We start from the raw sequence: 24,323 nt of genomic DNA, 5'->3' as shown, positions 1-24,323 counted from the left end.
ACCGTCTGCAGCCGCATGTCCAACGGCAGCCAGACGGCCCCGTCGGCGCCGAGCCCCACCAACTCGCGGGGGTCGACCCACGGCGGCGTCTCCTTCCTGCTCCAGATTGGACTGACCCGCGAGACGGTGACCCTTGACCCCGGAGAGCACTCGCTGTCGGCCGTCAGGGAGTTGGTTTGCTCCGTCGTGGATCAGAAGGTAAACGTTTCTCCTTCTTCGTCATTTGTTTGTGCCACAGATTTTCTACGTTTTTACATTTTTAATAATAGTTCGGATATTTTTTTTTTTCGTTATAAGACGATTTAAAAAAAACTCGTAGAGTCGTCGAGTTTTCTCTGTTTACGAGATGAGTTCGCCTACTTTTACGTTGTATTCACAAAATCGTAATTGTAATTCACAAGTTGCGAAATTTTTGTTGACGCTATAAAACTTCCGACACTCGTGTAAACTAAAGAATGCGTCATGTTTACCGCGTTTACGAGATGAGTTCACCGACTTTTACGTCATTATTCACAAAATCGTGAATGGAAAGTTTCAGAAAGCTCAAAATTCGCAAGTTGCGACATTTTTGTTGACATTAAACAACTAATGATTGCGTCATGTTTACGAGACGAGTTCACTTAAACGCTACCTTCACGTCGTATTTACGAAATCGTAAGCATAACGTTCCTGAAGGGTCAGAATCCGCAAGTTGCAACATTTTTATTGACGTTATAAAACTTCGGACACTCGCAGAAACTAAAGATTGTGTCACATTTCCCGTGTTTACGAGATGAATTCACAAAATCGTAAGCGGAAAGTTTCAGAAAGCGCAAAATTCGCAAGTTGTGATTTTTTTGTTGACGCTATAAAGCTTCCCGACACGTGAGGAAACTAAAGATTGCGTCACATTTACCGTGTTTACGAGATGAGCTCACCTACTTCTACGTCGTATTTACAAAATCGCAATTGGAGCATTACCGAAGAGTCAGAATTCGCAAGTTGCGACATTTTTGTTGACGCTATAAAACTTCCGACACCCTTGGTAACTTCAGATTGTGTCATGTTTACCGTGTTTACGAGATGAGTTCACCGACTTTTACGTCATATTCACAAAATCGTAATACGGAAAGTTTCAGAAAGCTCAATTCGCAAGTTGCGACATTTTCGTTGACGTTATAAAACTTCGGACACTCGTGGAAACTAAAGATTGCGTCACGTTTCCCGTGTTTACGAGATGAGTTCACTTAAACGCTAACTTTGCGTCGAATTTACAAAATCATAAGCGGGAAGATTCTGAAGGGTCAGAATTCGCAAGTTGCGACATTAAAAAAAACAAACAAAAAAAAACCTCTAGCTAGCTGGCTACGTTCTTCTGGTGACGTTACTATTTGAGCGTTAAGAATGTTACGTGTGTTACGAATGTCACTTCTCATGTCGCAAAGTCTGCTTTGAAGGCGCTAATGCTCCAGTGGTCTACGTAACCTCTAGTGGCCACTGGAGGAACTGCAGCTCAGTCGTAGTTTGAAGGCTTCGTCGTCTGTTTTTCACATCACATCATTTCAAAATAAAAGTCTTTGTTTTCATATTAAAAAAGACCTTTAAAGTTGACTAAATGTCAGCACAAAGACAGAACTAACCTTATCAATAACCCATTAATGATTAACCCTTAACCATAGTTCAGATCTAAGTGGGAAACTTTAACCAGTTCCTCAGAAATGATGAGGTTCCTCCTCACTAGGACCAGGTTTTGTGTCTCCATGAGGACCAGATCAGTGTTTACTTTGTCCTCAACAGGAAACAGACAGTGACCTTGTTGTTGTTGTTGTTGTTGTTGTTGTTGTTGTTGTTGTTGTTGTTGTTGTCTTCACTGAACTCTTTGATTGATTCACCGATCGATTTCATTCATGGACGTTTTGTATCAATAATTTAATGAAACAGGAAGTGAACTCGTCGTGTTTCAGGACGTCCAATAGGAAGCGAGAGAAGCAAGAGACAGGAAATGGTGCATGTCCAGTCAGTGTGTACACACACACACACACACACACACACACACACACACACACATACTGTGTCTGTTAAGGGAAAAGTGTGGACGTTAAGGAAAAACATACATTAAAGAAAAACATGGATGTTAAGAGAAAACATGGATTTTAAGGGAAAACATGGATGTTAAGGGGAAAACATGAACGTTAAAAAAAAAACATGGACGTTAAGGGAAAACATGAATGTTAAGGGAAAAACATGGATGTTAAGGGAAAAACATGGATGTTAAGGGAAAATGTGGACGTTAAGGGAAAACATGGATGTTAAGGGGAAAACATGGATGTTAAGAGAAAACATGGATTTTAAGGGAAAACATGGATGTTAAGGGAAAATGTGGACGTTAAGGAAAAACATGGATGTTAAGGGAAAAACATGAATGTTAAGGGAAAAACATGGATGTTAAGGGAAAACATGAATGTTAAGGGAAAAACATGGACGTTAAGGGAAAAACATGGATGTTAAGGGAAAAACATGGATGTTAAGGGAAAACGTGGATGTTAAGGGAAAATGTGGACGTTAAGGAAAAACATTAATGTTAAGGTGAAAACGACCTGTGTGCAGATTTATATCAAACATGTGCACACATTTTTATGTATAAGACATTTATATCATGATATTTATTGATTATATTCATATCACAGTATGTCATTATTTCCCATCATGCCCGGCTCCCATGATGCACCTCTGTGTGTGTGTGTGTGTGTGTGGGGTCACGTTGTCACACTTTGATGTGTCGCTGTAGTTTCCTGCTCTCTGACGCTGACTCAGCGATCTGTGTTTCCTCTGCAGCTGCTGCAGCGTCCAGCACAGCGGTCAGTGTGTGTGTGTGTGTGTGTGTGTGTGTGTGAGCGTGTGTGTGTGCGTGTGTGTGTGTGATGTCATGATGACCATGTGACCTGAACCACACACACCCGTACACACAGATATTTGAACCTGTGACTTCCAGGTTTTCATCAATAATCAGTTTCTAATAATGAGGAAGTGTCATCGTCGTTGTTTAAAGGTACAGTTCAGGTTTTATGTGTTAGTGCAGAACCAGAGTAAACTAGTGATTAAGATTCACCTCATAGTTTTAAGTATCTAAAGAATATGTTTTCTCTTTTATCTCAACTTTATCTGAGCAGAAACTGAAGTTTCTGAACCACTCACTCTCCCACACCAAAGCCCATAGAGAAAACCAGTGATTTTAGCTCACAGGGACACAGGAGCTGCTGGTCCTCTGCTGCCTCGTGTGGTCATTTTGTGTCACTGAGGTAAATCTAAATTAAATATTTTAAAAGCTGAATTCACTAAAATCAGTCATTGTAAGTTAGTGATGGAGGCAGCAGTGGATCAACAACTCCTGTGAACTCCTGTGTGCTGTGATGTTAAAATCACTGGTTTACTCTATGGACTTTGGTGTGGGAGAGTGAGTGACTTTGGTGTGGCAGAGTGAGTGACTTTGGTGTGGGAGAGTGAGTGACTTTGGTGTGGGTGAGTGAGTGACTTTGGTGTGGGTGAGTGAGTGACTTTCGTGCAGGGAGAGTGAGTGACTTTGGTGTGGGTGAGTGACTTTGGTGTGGGAGAGTGAGTGAGTGACTTTGGTGTGGGAGAGTGAGTGACTTTGGTGTGGGAGAGTGAGTGACTTTGGTGTGGGAGAGTGAGTGAGTGACTTTGGTGTGGGAGAGTGAGTGATTTTGGTGTGGGAGAGTGAGTGACTTTGGTGTGGGAGAGTGAGTGAGTGACTTTGGTGTGGGAGAGTGAGTGAGTGACTTTGGTGTGGGAGAGTGAGTGACTTTGGTGTGGGAGAGTGAGTGAGTGACTTTGGTGTGGGAGAGTGAGTGACTTTGGTGTGGGAGAGTGAGTGACTTTGGTGTGGGAGAGTGAGTGACTTTGGTGTGGGAGAGTGAGTGAGTGACTTTGGTGTGGGAGAGTGAGTGACTTTGGTGTGGGAGAGTGAGTGAGTGACTTTGGTGTGGGAGAGTGAGTGAGTGACTTTGGTGTGGGAGAGTGAGTGAGTGACTTTGGTGTGGGAGAGTGAGTGAGTGACTTTGGTGTGGGAGAGTGAGTGAGTGACTTTGGTGTGGGAGAGTGAGTGAGTGACTTTGGTGTGGGAGAGTGAGTGACTTTGGTGTGTGAGAGTGAGTGACTTTGGTGTGGGAGAGTGAGTGGTTTATAGAGTTTATAAAGATAAAAAACGGTGATAACTGAACACCATAGACAGACAGAGTGTCTTCTTGTTGCCGCGGTGACGCACGTGAACCTGCGTCGGCCGGTTGCCATGGCGACCAAGGCCAGGTGGTGGCGGTGGTCGAGGAGGAGGCAGATTTGTGTTTTAATGGTCACTGAATCCATTCACAGAGCTTCTCTTTCTCAGTTACTTCTCCACGTCTTGTGATGTCGAGTGTGATTTATGAATAAGTCATTCAAACTTAAATGTAATGTTTTAATGTGACGTCGTGAGATTTTGATTTTAAAGTAAAAAAAAAAAAAAAGAAAACACACCAAACACCGGCTTAACTTTCCCGACTCCATTTGTCGCAATCGTGGGATTAAAGTAAAAAGTTTGACCTCTGACCCCGAGCGTCTCACACAGCAGCTGTCCTCGTGTTTTTCCGTCTCTTCTGTGTGACGTCGCTGCTCCAGCGAGCTGCAGTTCCCCCTCGTGGCCACCAGGGGTCACATAGAAAGACGGGGGGGGTAGGTAACGTTAAAAAAAACAAAGACGCTGCTTCCTGTTGAATCAGAGTCACATCAGGTGGAAGGTCACTAAAGAACAATAGGTAATTGTGGCTTTATACACTGGATTAAGATGATGTAATCTGGATGATGGGATTATGTACGTACATATATACAAACATATACATCAAATACACAAAGTGTGTAGGTGAGGTTTCGCGTGTGGATTACTGCTCTGCACCGACACGTGGGATTAGCTCCGCCCACCGCCGCCACCACCGGGACTCCTCCCACAACGTCACGTCCCAGCACGACAACTCCTGAGGTCAAAGGTCACAGCAGGGCCTGGAGGTGACGGCAGGAGTGTGTGTGTGTGTGTGTGTGTGTGTGTGTGTTCTTGTACTTGCGCCATACTGAGGACCAGTGAGGGTTTTTAACCAACAAAGTGATGACATTTTTACGGAGTGAGGACATTTTGGTCGGTCCTCACTTTGTTTTCATTGAAATCACTTCCTTAGGTTGCTATAACATGCTATACTCTGTTTGTCAAAAAAAAAAAAAATTAATGCAACATTTTGGGTCCAATTTTTTTTTTCAAATTTTGGACCAAAAATTTTGCGTTAATTTTTTTGTCAATTTTTTTTTCAAATTTTGGCCCAAACATTTTGGGTCCAATTTTTTTTTTTCAAATTTTTGACCAAAAATTTTGCATCAATTTTTTTTTCACATTTTTTTTCAATTTTTGACCAAACATTTTGGGTCCAATTTTTTTTAAAAAATTTTGGACCAAAAATGTTGCGTCAAATTTTGGACGAAACATTTTGGGTCCAATTTTTTTTTCAAATTTTGGACCAAAAATTTTGCATAATTTTTTTTTTTTAATTTTGGACCAAAAATTGTGGGTCAAATTTTTTTTCAAATTTTGGACCAAACATTTTGGGTCAAATTTTAGTAGATGTCATTCGTGAAGTAGATATTTGTAATTGTGTTGATTTATAAAGTGGAAATGCTGGTCCTCACTTGGTCAGCTCTTTTACCCGGTCCTCAGTATGCAGCAAGTACAAGAATGTGTGTGTGTGTGTGTGTCTGTGCCTGTGTGTCTGTGCCTGTGTGTGTGTGTGTGTGTGTGTGTGTGTGTGTGGAGGGTTAATCCTGGTTAATGGAGGATTAACCATAAATGTGAGGATCAGTGTGGACTAAACACACACTCTTCAGTCCATTAACTGTGTGTGTGTGTGTGTGGTCGTCATCATCATCATCATCATCATCATCATCATCATCATCATCTTACAGAAACATTCCCACTTCTGGTTCAGACCTTTCTCAGTCCACATGGACAAAATAACTACACAAAGACACAAAACAACGACAAAGATGCAAAACAACAACAAAGAGACACAAAAAGACATTAAATAACTACAAAGAGACACAAAATAACAACAATGAGACACAAAACAACTACAAAGATGCAAAACAACAAAGACAGAGTCAAAATAACCACAAAGAGGCACAAAATAACTAAAAGGAGATACAAAATAACTACAAAAAGACACAAAATATCTAAAGATGCAAAACAGCAACAAAGAGACAAAAAATAACGACAAAGAGACACAAAAAGACACAAAATAACCACAAAGAGACACAAAAAGACACAAAATAACCACAAAGAGACACAAAATAACTATAAAGATGCAAAACAACCAAAAAGAGACAAAATAACAACAAAGAGACACAAAAAGACACAAAATAACTATAAAGATGCAAAACAACAACAAAGAGACACAAAATAATCACACACACATTAAAAGCAGTAGAAACGGAAAGAGGTGAAGTCAGTTCCTCCACACGTCTCCACCTGGAGACACTGTCCTCTAATGTGTGTGTGTGTGTTGTGTGTCCACATGTGTGTGTTTGTGTCGTCCTCAGCTGTTTCCTGTCCAGAGGAAACTTTTGTCTTCTTCATGAGTTTGACTCTGGTGTGAAGTCACATGGTTTCACTAGTGCACGGTGTCAGTGACAGGAGCTCAGACATTATTCATGAGTGTGTGTGTGTGGGGGTGTGTGTGTGTGTGTGTCTGTGTGTGTCTGTGTGTGTGTGTGTGTGTGTCTCCTGCCTCGTCACCTGTGGCTGTGTTTCCTGCTGCTGTTGCTAACATCCTGCAGCTCGAGACAGGAAGCTGCTCCACCTGCACGAGCATCACACACACACACACACACACACACACACACACACACACACACACACACACCACACACACAGAGGAAATGTTTTTAAACACACTATTAATTCTGACTCTGCAAACATTTCACAATAAAAGCCTTGTTTGTGCCTAACATTTAAAGCTAACCATGTTTCAATGATTCAAACAAGTTAAAACGATGTGTTCGCTTGTGAAATTTACAGATAATCTAACCTTGACCTCCTCTTCTTCCTCTTCTTCCTCTTCCTCCTCCTCCTCCTCTTCCTCAGTTCCCTGAGTGCGGGTTCTTCGGGATGTACGACAAGATCCTGCTCTTCCGTCACGACCTGAACTCTGACAACATCCTTCAGCGACTGACGTCGGCCGAGGAAATCCACGAGGGCGACCTGGTCGAGGTGGTTCTGTCTGGTAAGAGAGCAGCACATCTCACTCTATTTAATGGAGCTAAGGTCATAGTCGGACTATGGTCATAGTCAGACTAAGGTCATAGTCTGACTACGACCTTAGTCTGACTATGGTCATAGTCCTACTCAGGTCATAGTCCGACTAAGGTTGTAGTCCGACTAAGGTTGTAGTCTGACTAAGCTTGTAGATTAATGACGAAGGTCATACTCCGACTAAGGTTGTTGTCAGACTATGGTCATAGTCAGACTTAGGTTATAGTCAGACTAAGCTTGTAGATTAATAACGAAGGTCATACTCCGACTAAGGTTGTTGTCAGACTATGGTCATAGTCAGACTTAGGTTATAGTCAGACGAAGGTTGTAGATTAATGACGAAGGTCATACTCCGACTAAGGTTGTAGTCTGACTAAGGTTGTAGTCAGACGAAAGTTGTAGTCCGACTGAGGTTGTAGTCCGACAATCGTCGTAGGCAGACTAAGGTCGTAGTCAGACGAAAGTTGTAGTCAGACGAAAGTTGTAGTCCGACTGAGGTTGTAGTCCGACAATCGTCGTAGGCAGACTAAGGTCGTAGTCAGACTAAGGTCGTAGTCCGACTAAGGTCGTAGTCTGATTAATGTTGTAGAATGACAAAGGTCATAGTCCGACGAACGTTGTAGTCCGACTATGGTTGTAGTCTGATTAATGTTGTAGAATGACAAAGGTCATAGTCCGACGAACGTTGTAGTCCGACTATGGTTGTAGTCAAACTAAGATAGTAGTCAGACGAAAGTTGTAGTCAGACTAAGGTCGTAGTCCGACTAAGGTCGTAGTCTGATTAATGTTGTAGAATGACAAAGGTCATAGTCCGACGAACGTTGTAGTCCGACTATGGTTGTAGTCTGATTAATGTTGTAGAATGACAAAGGTCATAGTCCGACGAACGTTGTAGTCCGACTATGGTTGTAGTCAAACTAAGATAGTAGTCAGACGAAAGTTGTAGTCAGACTAAGGTCGTAGTCCGACTAAGGTCGTAGTCTGATTAATGTTGTAGAATGACAAAGGTCATAGTCCGACGAACGTTGTAGTCCGACTATGGTTGTAGTCAAACTAAGATAGTAGTCAGACGAAAGTTGTAGTCTGACTAAGGTCATAGTCAGATGATGATTGTAGTCAAACTAAGATTGTAGAATGATGAAGGTTGTAGTCAGACTACTAAAGTCCAACTATGGTCGTAGTCAGACTAAGGTCGTAGTCAGACTAATAGCTGGGAGTCATGAGTCTGATTCTGTTGTTGCAGCGTTTGTGTGTCATATGTCCGTAATAATTCAAACTCAAGTCTAGGATTTTTCATCTGAATATTGATGAAAATCTGATGTGAAACGTTACAGTTTTATCGTTAACGATCATTCAGTTTTCCCGCCCTGGTGGTTGAACTCGATTGTATTGTATTGTATTTGTGTGTCAGTTTCCTGTCGGTGTTGTTGGTCCAGCTCAGAGGAGACAGTGTGTGTGTGTTAGACTCTGACGTAGACGTCACTGTGATATTGTGTTATTGTCATTTCCTGAGTGTCGCTGTAAAACCTTCAAACTGACACCGTTCAACAGCTCGGCAGCAGGTTTATGTTACACTGCAGCAGGAAAACAAACCGCAACAGGTTCAATCCCACCACCACTTCCTGCTCCTGCTGCTGCTGCTGCTGCTGCTGCTGCTGCTGCTGCTGCTGCTGCTGCTGCTGCTGCTGCTGCTGCTGCTGCTTTATGTCTTTATGACCGTGGCTGTTCATGCTTCTGTTACCTGAGAGCTGGAGGAGGAGGATGTTGACGACCGTGGCATGTGTTTGGAAGTGAGGAAGTACGACATGATTTTAGCCGCTTAGCAAAAGACTCACGGAATAAAATCTGTTCTTCAGTTTAAGTCGATACGATATCTTTAAGAACATGTTCACGTCTTTATCTCACTGTTTCTCACTACAGCCTTAGTCTGACTACGACCTTAGTCTGACTACTGCCTTAATCTGACTACTGCCTTAGTCTGACTACGGCCTTAGTCTGACTACGACCTTAGTCTGACTACGACCTTAGTTGACTACGACCTTAGTTGACTACAACCTTAGTCTAACTACAACCTTAGTCTGACTACAACCTTAGTCTGACTACCACCTTAGTCTGACTACCACCTTAATCTGACTACGACCTTAGTCTGACTACCACCTTCGTCTGACTACAACCTTAGTCTGACTACCACCTTAGTCTGACTACAACCTTAGTCGGACGACAACTTTAGTCTGACTACGACCTCAGTTGGACAACAACTTTAGTCTGACTACGACCTTAGTCGGACTATAACCATTATCGGACTACCACCTTTGTTGGACGACAACTTTAGTCTGACAATGACCTTAGTGATGACGACAACTTTAGTCAGACTACTACCTTAGTCGGATGACAAGTTTCGTCTGACTACGAGCTTAGTTGGACTTTGACATTAGTCTGACTACGGCCTTAGACTGACTGCAACCATAGTCCGAGTACGACTTTAGACTGACTAAGACCTTAGTTGGACTACGACCTTAATCGGACTATAACTTTAGTCTGACGACAATCATTGTTGGACTACAACCATCATAGGGCCACGACCTTAGTCTGACTACTGCCTTAGTCTGACTACTGCCTTAGTCTGACTACTGCCTTAGTCTGACTACGACCTTAGTCTGACTACGACCTTAGTTGACTACAACCTTAGTCTGACTACAACCTTAGTCTGACTATGACCTTAGTTTGACTACCACCTTAGTCTGACTACCACCTTAGTCTGACTACGACCTTAGTCTGACTACCACCTTAGTCTGACTGCCACCTTCGTCTGACTACAACCTTAGTCTGACTACCACCTTAGTCGGACGACAACTTTAGTCTGACTACGACCTCAGTTGGACAACAACTTTAGTCTGACTACGACCTTCGTCGGACTATAACCATTATCGGACTACCACCTTTGTTGGACGACAACTTTAGTCTGACTATGACCTTAGTGATGACGACAACTTTAGTCAGACTACTACCTTAGTCGGATGACAAGTTTCGTCTGACTACGAGCTTAGTTGGACTTTGACATTAGTCTGACTACGGCCTTAGACTGACTGCAACCATAGTCCGAGTACGACTTTAGACTGACTAAGACCTTAGTTGGACTACGACCTTAATCGGACTATAACTTTAGTCTGACGACAATCATTGTTGGACTACAACCATCATAGGGCCACGACCTTAGTCTGACTATGACATTAGTCTGACTACGACCTTAATTGGACGACAACTTCAGTCTGACTACGACTTTCGTCTGACTATGACCTTAGTCTGACGACAACCATAGTCGGACTACAACCATCGTAGAGCCACGACCTTAGTCTGAATATGACCTTAGTCGGACTACAACCTTAGTCTGACGACAGCATATGTACAAGATACTGGTCGAAGAAAAACATGATTTTAGCCACCTAGCAAAAGACTCAGTTTAAGTCTACGACGTCTTTAAGAACACGTTCACGTCTTTATCTTCACTGTTAGACAGACTTTAACAACAGGAAACTGAAGTTTGTAAACCACTCACTCTCCCACACCAAAGCCCATAGAGAAAACCAGTGATTTTAGCTCACAGGGACACAGGAGCTGCTGGTCTACTGCTGCCTCGTGTGGTCACTTTGTGTCACTGAGTTGTCTAAATTAAATATTCAAAATCAGTCATTATAACTCAGTGATGGAGGCAGCAGTGGATCAACAACTCCTGTGAACTCCTGTGTGCTGTGATGTTAAAATCACTGGTTTACTCTATGGACTTTGGTGTGGGAGAGTGAGTGACACTGGTGTGGGAGAGTGAGTGACTTTGGTGTGAGAGAGTGAGTGACTTTGGTGTGGGAGAGTGAGTGACTTTGGTTTGGGAGAGTGAGTGACTTTGGTGTGAGAGAGTGAGTGACTTTGGTGTGGGAGAGTGAGTGGTTTACAAACTTCAGTTTCCTGTTGTTAAAGTCCGTCTCATAGTTAAAGATAAAGACGTGAACGTGTTCTTAAGATAACGTTGACTTAAACTGACACAGATTTTATCAGGTTAGACTTTTGGTCTTGGTGAAAAAACGTGAGTAAAAAAACACAGATTGTTTTTTTCTCCCTTATTTAACCTCACTGTGCCTGACTGTGTTTGATACAATCACTAATGGACTGTAATTGACTGAATATAGAACTGAACTAAATGTCTTCCCAGTTGGAAGTTAGTAAGTTAAAAACTCTTCTTCTTCTTCTTCTTCTTCTTCTTCTTCTTCTTCTTCTTCTTCTTCCAGCTCTGGCCACAGCTGAAGACTTCCAGATCAGACCTCACACTCTCTACGTTCACTCCTACAAAGCTCCGGCGTTCTGTGACGACTGTGGGGAGATGCTGTGGGGTTTGGTCAGACAAGGCCTCAAGTGTGAAGGTAACACCAGCCAGGGTTCAGCTCTAATACCTGCTGTTATATACATATATACATATACACGTATACATGTATTACAAATGGCCGCAAACTCTTGTTTTCACCACGTTTTATCCAAATTATGCCTCAGAACATTTAAATCTATACAGTAAAATGTTGTTGTTGGCTCTGCAGGATGTGGACTGAACTACCACAAACGATGTGCGTTCAAGATCCCCAACAACTGCAGTGGCGTGAAGAAGAGGAGGCTGTCCAACGTGTCGCTGTCGGGCGCCGTCCTGTCCGTCAATCGTCCTCCGTCTGCTGAGTTTAGCCCCGCCCCCCAGGAGGAGGTCGGTTTGACCAATGAGCTATCTTCTTTTCCTGCAGCTGTCCTGTGTGTTTATATATACATGTCATAGTTGTAGTCCGACTAAGGTCATAGTCCGACTAAGGTCATAGTCCGACTAAGGTCATAGTGAGGCTAAAGTTGCAATGAGGCGAAGGTCATAGTCAGAATAAGGTAATTGTGAGATTAAGGTCGTAGTCCGATTAAGGTCATCGTGAGATTAAGGTCATAGTCCAACTCAGGTCATAGTCAGACTAAGGTCACTGTGAGGTTAAGGTCGTAGTCAGAATAAGGTCATAGTGAGACTTAGGCCTTAGTCCGACTAAGGTCATAGTGAGGCTAAGGTCGTAATGAGGCTCAGGTCATAGTCAGACTAAGGTCATAGTGAGATTAAGGTCATAGTCAGAATAAGGTCATAGTGGGACTAAGGTCGTAGTCCGACTAAGGGCATAGTGAGGCTAAGGTCGTAATGAGGCTCAGGTCATAGTCAGACTAAGGTCATAGTGAGACTAGGGTCATAGTGTGATTAAGGTAATAGTCAGAATAAGGTCATAGTGAGACTAAGGTCGTAGTCCGACTAAGGTCATAGTGAGGCTAAGGTCGTAATGAGGCTCAGGTCATAGTCAGAATAAGGTCATAGTCAGACTAAGGTCATAGTGAGACTAAGGTCATAGTGAGATTAAGGTCATAGTCAGACTAAGGACAAAGTGAGGCTAAGGACATAGTGAGGCTAAGGTCATAGTGGGACTAAGGTCGTAGTCCGACTAATGTCATAGTCAGAATAAGGTCATAGTGAGATTAAAGTCATAGTCAGACAAAGTTCATAATGAGGCTAAGGTCGTAGTCCGACTATGGTCATAGTGAGATTAAGGTCTTAGTCCAACTAAAGTTGTAGTCCGACTCAGGTTGTCTTCAGACTAAGGTCATAGTCAGACTAAGGTCATAGTCAGACTGTTGTAGTCAGACTAAGGTCATAGTCTATGATGGTGAAGAATCAGCTGTGACTGGTCATTCACAGATTTTATTTCCCCCCTGTATGCCTCACCAGCTGCGCCCCCTGCTGGGCGCCGTGAAGCGTAACTCCCTGCTGAGTGGACGTCCCATCTGGATGGAGAAGATGGTGCTGGGACGAGTCAAAGTCCCTCACACCTTCTCCGTCCACACCTACACTCGTCCAACCATCTGTCAGTTCTGCAAACGTCTGCTGAAGGGACTTTTCCGACAGGGGATGCAGTGCAAAGGTGACAAATTCACTCTGAAATCATCAGAAAATCTGAAAATAATCCGAGATTATGTGAAGTATAACGATGCCTTCAGGTTCACTGTTTTTGTTTGACCACGAAAAAAATTCACTATATCGACCATGTTTTCACATTAAAAACAGAAAAAAGCAGTAAAATTCCATTGTGTATGCAGATGATATGATGATATATGTTTGATCAGATTGTTTGTGTGTCCTCAGATTGTAAATTTAACTGTCATAAAAGATGTGCGGCCAAAGTTCCTCGAGACTGTTTGGGCGAGGTGGACTTTAACGGAGGTGAGAAGTTACGCTGATGATGATCTCATTTATATTTATGCTTAAAAAGTCTTTATCATTTCTGTCACTTTTCTATGAGGACTGAACCATTTTTAATCAGATCTAATTACTTCACTTTACCTTACTTACTTTACTTTACCTTACTTACTTTACTTTACTTTACCTTACTTAACTTTACCATACTTTACTTTACCTTACTTTATTTTACCTTACCTTACTTTACCTTACTTTACTTTACCTTACTTAACTTTACCATACTTTACTTTACCTTACTTTATTTTACCTTACCTTACTTAACCTTACTTAACTTTACCATACTTTACTTTACCTTACTTTATTTTACCTTACCTTACTTACTTTACTTTACTTTACCTTACTTAACTTTACCATACTTTACTTTACCTTACTTTATTTTACCTTACCTTACTTAACCTTACTTAACTTTACCATACTTTACTTTACCTTACTTTATTTTACCTTACCTTACTTACTTTACTTTACTTTACCTTACTTAACTTTACCACACTTTACTTTACCTTACTTTATTTTACCTTACCTTACTTTACCTTACTTTACTTTACCTTACTTAACTTTACCATACTTTACTTTACCTTACTTATCTTACTTACTTTACTTTACCTTACCTTACTTCACTTTACTTTACCGTACCGACCCGTACTTTACTTTACTTTACCTTACTTCACCATACTTTACTTTACCTTACTTTACTTAACTTTACTTTACCTTACTTTACCGTACCTTACCGTACCTTACTTTACTTTATCTTACCGTGCTTAACTTTACCTTACTTTACTTACTTTACTTCACCTTGCTTTACTGTACTTTACTTTCCCTTACCTTGCCTTACTTTATCTTACCTTACTTTACCTTCCCTTACTTTACTTTACCTTACTTAACTTTACCTTACCTTACTTTCCCTTACCTTGCCTTACTTTATCTTACCTTACTTTACCTTCCCTTACTTTACTTTACCTAACTTAACTTTACCTTACTTTACATGATTTATGACCAAATTAAATTGCATTTATTCATTAAAATCTTAAGGACTTTTTTACCGTATCTTACCACAGTTTACTAAACTTTTTTACTCCGTCTGTCCAGAGCCGGCCAGTCCCAGTCTGGACTCTGAGGCGACGATGGAGGTGGACACTTGTGACGTGAACAGTGACGGAGGACAGAGCATGGACGAGCAGGACGAGCCGTCCACACCTGAGGACAAGCTGTTCTTCATGGAGGGTCCGTGTGTGGACGGAGACAGAGAGGACGAGACGCTGAGGACCATCAGTCCGTCCACCAGCACCAACATCCCTCTGATGAGAGTGGTTCAGTCCATCAAACACACCAAGAGGAAAAGCTCCACGGTGGTGAAGGAGGGGTGGATGGTGCACTACACCAGCCAAGACAACCTGGTGAACACACACACACACACACGCACACACACACACACACACACACACACACACACACACACACACACACACACACACACACACACACACACACACACACACACACACACACACACACACACACACACACACACACACACACACACACTGTGTCTCACTGACCATGTGATCCTTGTCTTTCCAGAGGAAGAGACATTACTGGAGACTGGACACAAAGAGTCTGACTCTGTTTCAGAATGAGAGCGGAGCCAAGTTTTACAAGGTAACAGTAACAGTAACAGTAACATTAACAGTGGTAACAGTAACATTAACAGTGGTAACAGTAACAGTAACAGTAGAGGAAGCTCAGCTCCAGTTTCACAGAGGAGTTGAGTTTCACACAGAAACATTGAGCTCTGTCCATCACTGTTTGTTTACAACTGCATCATTGACTCTGGTTTCTCACAAGTCTGAGTCAACAACAGGAAACTGAAGTCTGTAAACCACTCACTCTCCCACACCAAAGCCCATAGAGGAAGTCAGGTGGTCGTCCCTGGCTTTTTAATCACAGTATGAATCGATGGGCGGTGGGAGGGCGGGGTCACAGAAGCGTGGACCCCGGTGTCTGACTATGACCTTAGTCTGACTACGACCTTAGTCTGACTACGACCTTAGTCTGACTACGACCTTAGTCTGACTATGACCTTAGTCTGACTACAACTTTAGTCTGACTATGACCTTAGGCAGACTACAACTTTAGTCTGACTATGACCTTAGTCAGACTACAACCTTAGTCTGACTATGACCTTCGTCTCACTATGACCTTAGTCTGACTATGACCTTAGTCTGACTATGACCTTCGTCTGACCACAACTTTAGTCTGACTATGACCTTAGGCAGACTACGACCTTAGTCTCACTATGACCTTCGTCTCACTATGACCTTAGTCTGACTATGACCTTCGTCTCACTATGACCTTAGTCTGACTATGACCATAGTCTGACTATGACCTTCGTCTCACTATGACCTTAGTCTGACTATGACCTTCGTCTCACTATGACCTTCTTCTCACTATGACCTTAGTCTGACTACGACCTAAGTCTGACTACGACCTTAGTCTGACTACGACCTTAAACTGAGTCAGACTAAGACCTTTGTCTGACTATGAACTTAGTCTGACTACGACCTTAAACTGAGTCAGACTATGACTTCAGTCTGACTATGACCTTTGACCATGACCTTAAACTGAGTCAGAGTACCACCTTAGTCAGACCACGACCTTAGTCTGACTACGAACTTCGTCTCACTATGACCTTAGTCTGACTACGACCTTAAACTGAGTCCTCCCCTCCCCCCCGATGTCTCACTTCCTGTTTCCTGTGTCAAACCTCAGGAGATCCCGCTCTCTGAGATCCTGCAGGTGGAGCCGGCGCAGGACTTCGGCCTCCTGCCTCAGGGCAGCAGACCTCACTGTTTCGAGGTGACCACGGCGAGCGTGGTCTACTGCGTGGGCGAGGACATCGGTGCACAGCAGCACAACGCCGTCCTGGCCGCGTCCGGCGTGGGACGCGACGTGGGACAGAGCTGGGAGAAGGCGATCAGACAGGCGCTGATGCCCGTGACGCCAAAGGCCAGTGTGGGCGGAGCCGGGCCGGGCAAGGACCAGAGTGAGTGACACACACACACACACACACACACACACACACACACACACACACACACTTAAAGTGCAGGGATTTCAGAGGATTTTCCGCCTCAGGTTAATACGTCTCTTTTTTAAAGTTTCATCACTAAAAGGAGGATTTTATTTGTTCACTAAACGACTAAAACGATGACATTAAAACATTAAAACATTAAAATAAGCAGCGACAGCAGCTTTGTTCCACCTGCTCAGTGATTAATGTCAAGCCGCACTTTTCCCTCCAAAAATAGACCACGTGTCAATAAGTTAATGGACGATGATGTAAGCGACAGATCAGACCACGATGGGAATAAACAACACTTCTGTCATTCTGCTGTTTTTAACCTCTGCAAAACAACAACACAGTGAGGAAAACGAGTCATTTACAGCAAGTTTATTCCATTTCAACACTTATTTATCACACATTTTCTGTTGATGTTGATCAATAATTCAAAAATAAATTATAAATAAATTAGTTAAATCTAAAAAAATCCCGTGATTTTTCACAGTAAAAGTCCTTCAGGGGTGATTTCTGGAAGGCTTTTATTGTGAAAGAATGCATAATAATCATATAATCGTCTGACTATGACCTTAGACTGACTACTACAATAGTCGGACTACGACCTTAGTCTGACTACAACCTTAGTCGGACTATGACCTTAGTCTGACTACGACCTTAAACTGAGTCAGACTAAGGTCATAGTCAGACTACGACCTTAGTCAGACCACGACCTTAGTCTGACCACGACCTTCGTCTCACTATGACCTCAGTCTGACTACGACCTTCGTCTCACTATGACCTTAGTCTGACTACAACCTTCGTCTCACTATGACCTTAGTCCGACTACGACCTTAAACTGAGTCAGACTACGACCTTAAACTGAGTCTGACTACGACCTTAAACTGAGTCAGACTACGACCTTAGTCTGACTACGACCTTAAACTGAGTCAGACTACGACCTTAAACTGAGTCAGACTATGACCTTAGTCAGACTACGACCTTAGTCTGAATATGACCTTAGTCAGACTATGACCTTAGTCTGACTATGACCTTAAACTGAGTCAGACTTACAGCAAGTTTATTCCATTTCAACACTTATTTATAACACATTTTCTGTCGATGTTGATCGATAATTCAAAAATAAATCTGTACTATTAGTTAAATCTAAAAAAATCCTGTGATTTTTCACAGTAAAAGTCCTCCAGGGATGATTTCTGGAAGGCTTTTATTGTGAAAGAATGCATAATGATCATATCTAATATATCACGTGAAATAAATAAGACACTTTTGATACAAACACAATGATAAAACACACACTTTGTTACACTTCCTGTCAATAAAGTTACATCACAACTTTCATGTGGACGATGACCTCCGCCGTGACCTGAATATGAAAAGGCCGCCCCCTACAGCAGACCCTGGGTATTGATCACAGAGAGATGACCCGATCAGAGCCGCGGCCTCCTTTCTGAAATCAATGTCAGCTCATCACAGATCTGCCCTCGGCTGCTTTGGCTTTGTTTAACGTCAGAGTGGATTAACGCAGCTGTGTCACACACACACACACACACACACACACACACAGAGAGACAGGAAATGGAGGCTTTTATTTTGGTGAACCTTGAAATAGGTAAATAGTTGGTGGTTTCCTCAGGTTTGATCTCAGCTGGAAATCCACTCTGACAAAGAAACAGGAAATGAGGTTTTAATGATTCCACAAGGTTAAGAAAATAAAAGCACACACACACACGTGTTGTTACATGTGTTTTGTTTTGTCTCCTCAGAAGAACTTTGTATGAGCATCTCAGTGTCCAACTCCCAGATACAAGAGAATGTGGTGAGTTTTTATTATTTTATCTATTGTTTGACGTTAAATGTGAATATTTTCACGTTTCTGTCATTTTTCAGCTTCTTAAATGTGAATATTTTCATGTTTCTGTCATTTTTCAGCTTCTTAAATGTGAATATTTTCACGTTTCTGTCATTTTTCAGCTTCTTAAATGTGAATATTTTCATGTTTTTGTCATTTTTCAGCTTCTTAAATGTGAATATTTTTTGGTTTCTGTCATTTTTCAGCTTCTTAAATGTGAATATTTTTTGGTTTCTGTCATTTTTCAGCTTCTTAAATGTGAATATTTTCACGTTTCTGTCATTTTTCAGCTTCTTAAATGTGAATATTTTCACGTTTCTGTCATTTTTCAGCTTCTTAAATGTGAATATTTTCACGTTTCTGTCATTTTTCAGCTTCTTAAATGTGAATATTTTCACGTTTCTGTCATTTTTCAGCTTCTTAAATGTGAATATTTTCACGTTTCTGTCATTTTTCAGCTTCTTACATGTGAATATTTTCACGTTTCTGTCATTTTTCAGCTTCTTAAATGTGAATATTTTCACGTTTCTGTCATTTTTCAGCTTCTTAAATGTGAATATTTTCACGTTTCTGTCATTTTTCAGCTTCTTAAATGTGAATATTTTCACGTTTCTGTCATTTTTCAGCTTCTTAAATGTGAATATTTTCATGTTTCTGTCATTTTTCAGCTTCTTAAATGTGAATATTTTCACGTTTCTGTCATTTTTCAGCTTCTTAAATGTGAATATTTTCACGTTTCTGTCATTTTTCAGCTTCTTAAATGTGAATATTTTCACGTTTCTGTCATTTTTCAGCTTCTTAAATGTGAATATTTTCATGTTTCTGTCATTTTTCAGCTTCTTAAATGTGAATATTTTCATGTTTCTGTCATTTTTCAGCTTCTTAAATGTGAATATTTTCACGTTTCTGTCATTTTTCAGCTTCTTAAATGTGAATATTTCCATGTTTTGATGTAAATCTTCTGTGTGGTTCAGGACATCAGCTCAGTTTATCAGATCTTCGCTGACGAAGTCCTCGGCTCAGGACAGTTTGGGATCGTTTATGGAGGTGAGGGTTAATAAACTGAAGAAATAAAACAAAGATATTAAAGTGAATTAAGTCTAAAAACAAACGTCCTCGTCAGGCAAACACAGAAAGAGCGGCAGAGACGTCGCCATCAAGATCATCGACAAAATGAGGTTCCCCACCAAACAGGAGAGTCAGCTGAGGAACGAGGTGGCCATCCTGCAGGTAACCACACACACACACACACACACAGCGCCACCACCTGGCGACGCCCTGAAACCACAGTCTCCGTCTCTGTGGTCAGAACCTCCATCATCCCGGCATCGTGAACCTGGAGTGTATGTTCGAGACGCCCGAGCAGGTGTTCGTCGTCATGGAGAAGCTGCACGGCGACATGTTGGAGATGATTCTGTCCAGCGAGCGCAGTCGTTTACCTGAACGTCTCACCAAGTTCCTGGTCACGCAGGTGAGTGACGCCCGCTAGCCCCGCCCCCCCCCCCCCCCCCTCAGACTCCACCCTGCTCGTGGTTTCGGTTCCAAGTTAGCGTTGACGTCTTCTACGTGAAGTCGTTTCCTCTGGCATGGAGTTCAGGTCTGGGGGAAAAATGTATGCGATATTGGTATAGTTGGTTGCTCAAGGGCTCTACAGCGCCCCCCCCTGAGGTGAAAACTCAAAACTGAGTTCCACCGAATTTTCCGAAATTTGGTGTGAAGATGTTTAAGACCAAGACGAACAAAAAAGTCAACCGTAACTATGGCCTCAACTCAACAGGAAGTAGGTTTTTAGGATTCAAAACGTCGTGGCCACGGCAACCATCGGCATTTTGGCAAATGTTGACCATTTGCCACGAAACAGGAAGTGCCCGATGACTTGCACCAAATTTCCCGAAACTTGGTGGGACGGTGTTTTAGACCAAGTCAAACAAAAAAGTCGACCGTAACCATGGCGTCAACTCAACAGGAAGTCGGCCATTTGGAACCTTGACGTCCATTTTGGCGATTTGCGCCCTAAGTAAACGCGCTTGTTTTCATTTGTTTCTGTTTCTTGGAAATATTTAAAATATTTCATCATCTTATTGCAAGAGAAAATCTCAATTATTTTGGTGAAGCTCATCGCGATACGAAGACGTGTTGATGACGTTGAGTTCTTCTGCAGATCCTCGTCGCTCTCCGCCATCTTCACTTCAAGAACATCGTCCACTGCGACCTGAAGCCGGAGAACGTTCTGCTCGCATCGGCAGAACCGTTTCCTCAGGTCAGAACTCGACTCTCCGTCCTCCTCTCTCGTCTCCTTTCGTTCACCTCTTTATTCATTTATTTCTTTTTTCCTTCCTTCCTTCCTCCACCAGGTGAAACTCTGCGACTTCGGCTTCGCCCGGATCATCGGGGAGAAGTCGTTCCGCCGCTCCGTGGTCGGCACGCCGGCGTACCTGGCGCCGGAGGTTCTGCGCAGCAAAGGCTACAACCGCTCCCTGGACATGTGGTCGGTGGGCGTGATCGTCTACGTCAGCCTGAGCGGAACGTTCCCCTTCAACGAGGACGAGGACATCAACGACCAGATCCAGAACGCCGCCTTCATGTACCCGCGGAACACGTGGAACGAGATCTCCGAGCACGGTGAGACGTCCAGGGTTCGGCGTTCTGTCGGTTTTTGGCTTTCTAACCGAGGGGGTTGTCTGTTTGAATTCCGACAAGGCGAGGGGCTTTGCTGCCCTCGAGCAACATCACATGAAGTCTACGACGTCTGAAGAACACGTTCACGTCTTTATCTCAGTGTTAAACTGAAGTTTGTAAACCAGTTGGACTTTGACCTTCGTCTGACTACGGCCTTAGACTGACTACAACCATAGTCGGACTACAACTTTAGTCTGACTAAGACCTTAGTTGGACTACGACCTTAGTCGGACTATAACTTTGGTCTGACTACAACCATCGTCGGGCCACGACCTTAGTCTGACTACAACCTTAGTTGGACTACGACTTTAGTCTGACTAATACCTGAGTTGGATTACGACCTTAGTCAGACTATAACTTTAGTCTGACGACAACCATAGTCAGACTAAAACTATCGCGGGCTACGACATTAGTCTGACTACGACCTTAGTTGGACGACAACTTCAGTCTGACTACGACTTTCGTCTGACTTCAACCTTAGTCTGACTACAACGTATGTACGAGATACTGACTGAAGAAAAACATGATTTTAGCCACCTAGCAAAAGACTCGCGGAATAAAATCTATGTCAGTTTAAGTCTACGATGTCTTTAAGAACATGTTCACGTCTTTATCTTCACTGTTAGACAGACTTTAACAACAGGAAACTGAAGTTTGTAAACCACTCACTCTCCCACACCAAAGCCCATAGAGAAAACCAGTGATTTTAGCTCACAGGGACACAGGAGCTGCTGGTCCTCTGCTGCCTCGTGTGGTCACTTTGTGTCACTGAGTTAAGTCCAAAGTCAATATTTTAAAAGCTGAATTCACTAAAATCAGTCATTGTAAGTTAGTGATGGAGGCCTTTGGTGTGGGAGAGTGAGTGACTTTGGTGTGAGAGAGTGAGTGACTTTGGTGTGGGAGAGTGAGTGACTTTGGTGCAGGTTTTTTCACCGTCTGTTGTTTGTTTACAGCCACAGACCTGATCAACAACCTGCTGCAGGTCAAGATGAGGAAGCGTTACAGCGTGGACAAATCGCTGAGTCATCCCTGGCTGCAGGTAACGAAAAACAAACGGCCACGCCCCCTCCTCCAAAGTGTTCGTCAATCTCACGTTAATATCGCGATACTGCGCTGATTTAGCGTCAATTTAAGATTTATTTCCACTCAAAATTAAACTAAAGTCAGTGAATGTTTCTGGGATTTTGTTCCATCAAAGAATATTTGTTAAAAAAAACCAAAAAAAAAACCAGACGTCTTAGTCTGTTGAACGGCCACTAGGGGGCGGTGGACCCCGAGTAAAAGACCAGGAAAGATATTGACCTATATTAAACAAACCTTTGCTAAAATCCTGTAAAATTTTGACTTCCCTACGATTATTTTTTGCGAGATCCGGTCCATGTTTTGTGAGTTATTGCAAAAACATTTCGAGAGATCGTGTTCATGTTTAGCAAAATCCCGCACGGGTTTTGTGAGATCCCACAAACATTTTCGTATTCTGCGAGAACTCACACGAGAACTTCTTGCGACAGAACGTACGAGGTTTTCTGATGTCCTGGGAAAGTTTAATGCGAAATCCCGTACAGTTTATTTTTAGTTCCCTCAATTATTCAGCGAGATTCTACGCATGTTTTTTTTCACGTGAGATCATGCTAAATTTTAACTTTTACAAAAGGCTTCACGAAATCCCAGAAATTACCGTTTATTTCCGATGCCGCCAAAAAGACCCAGAAAGACATTGACCTAAAATTAAGCTAACGTTCACCAAAATCCGGTAAAATTTTGACTTCCCTACGATTATTTTTAGCGAGATCCGGTCCATGTTTTGTTAGTTATCGCTAAAACATTTCAAGAAATCGTGTTCATGTTTAGCAAAGTCCTGCACGGGTTTTGTGAGATTTTCATATTTTGCGAGAACTTCTTACGACACACTGTACCATTAGGAGGTTCTGTGAAATCCTGGACATATTTTGCCAGATCCAGTTCATGTTTTCCGAGATTCTGCAAAAGTTAGTCAAAATCCCGCACTAGCGGCGCGGATTTAATTGTCTTAATCACGAGTTTCAGCTCAAATCTCGAGGATTGAAAACATCAGGAAACCCAAAGCGCGCGTTTATGTACCGATAGTTTTACGCTAACTGTTACCTTGTCGTGACTCCGCCCCCCTTCCCCGCAGGACTACCAGACCTGGCTGGACCTGCGTGAGTTCGAGACGCGCCGCGGCGAACGCTACATCACGCACGAGAGCGACGACGCCCGGTGGGAGGAGCACGCCGACGAGCGCGGCCTCTACTGCCCCAAACACTTCATCATGTCCCCCAATCTGGACGACATGGACGAGGACCCCTAGTGGCCGCGATGAGGCTTTTTTTTACGAATGAAGGTCAGAGACCTGGTGTCACCCGTTGCCATGGAGACGGCGGGTCACCAGGACGCCGTGGTCAGTGAACAGGAAACAGGAAACTGTCGTAGGGAAATCAGGTCCATTTTTTCTAAACTGTGAAGCTCGTTCAGGACTGCGTTCACTGCCACATTGAGCCACCAGAGGGCGCCAAAACTGAGACGTGAGAGACTGTAGTTTTCAGTCTCCTGACTTTCTCTATTCTACTGTTTCTCGGTCACGTCTTTATCTCGCTGTTAGACTTTTCCAACGATAAAGTTTTAGTTCCTTTTGTCGGGAAAAACTTTGCACTATTGCGAAATTCTTTAAATCCGAACTTTAACGTTTTTTTTTCTTTGTTCGTCCGCAAAAATGCCTCAAAATATTTCTGTGCGTTTTTTTTCTTTCACGAAAAATCGAAATGAAAACGACGACTCTTATTCTTACGTTTTCACGGATATCGAATTAGCAATAATTGCTTGATTTGTCCAGCAGGTGGCGTCCAGAAGGGTCACACTTTATTTTTTGACTTTTGCAGAAAAACACTTTCATTTGTATCTTTTTCTGCGAATGAAGACGAGCGGAGAATCAGCTGCTATTTGTCTTTTCTTTGTTTTTCTGACGACGACGAAGACGAAAGTTCGGACTCCAGCCTGAGAATTGATTCATGTCCCGTTTTATACTTTTGCAAGAAAATATTTGCGTCGTGTGGAAGATTTTGATGCT

At 42.6% G+C, this 24,323-nt stretch overlaps 1 protein-coding gene across 1 annotated transcript; it reads left to right on the top strand.

The window, feature by feature from the left end:
• LOC310935047 (serine/threonine-protein kinase D3-like) lies at positions 1–23,567 on the top strand (the record flags this gene model as incomplete). Its single annotated transcript, XM_083898875.1, has 17 exons — positions 1–198; positions 7,154–7,292; positions 11,602–11,733; positions 11,905–12,062; positions 13,107–13,299; positions 13,521–13,598; positions 14,721–15,028; positions 15,213–15,290; positions 16,401–16,674; positions 18,474–18,526; positions 19,534–19,606; positions 19,683–19,789; positions 19,869–20,030; positions 20,721–20,819; positions 20,914–21,181; positions 22,192–22,277; positions 23,394–23,567. The coding sequence occupies exons 1-17, from the start codon at positions 16–18 to the stop codon at positions 23,565–23,567; spliced, it is 2,565 nt and encodes an 854-aa protein (XP_083755001.1). The 5' UTR covers positions 1–15.
• Between the last annotated feature and the right edge of the window lie 756 nt (positions 23,568–24,323).

This window comes from Microchirus variegatus (genome assembly GCF_963457635.1).
Source record: "Microchirus variegatus genome assembly, chromosome: 12".
Taxonomy (NCBI): domain Eukaryota; kingdom Metazoa; phylum Chordata; class Actinopteri; order Pleuronectiformes; family Soleidae; genus Microchirus; species Microchirus variegatus.
This window is presented reverse-complemented; position numbering and strand designations above follow the sequence as displayed.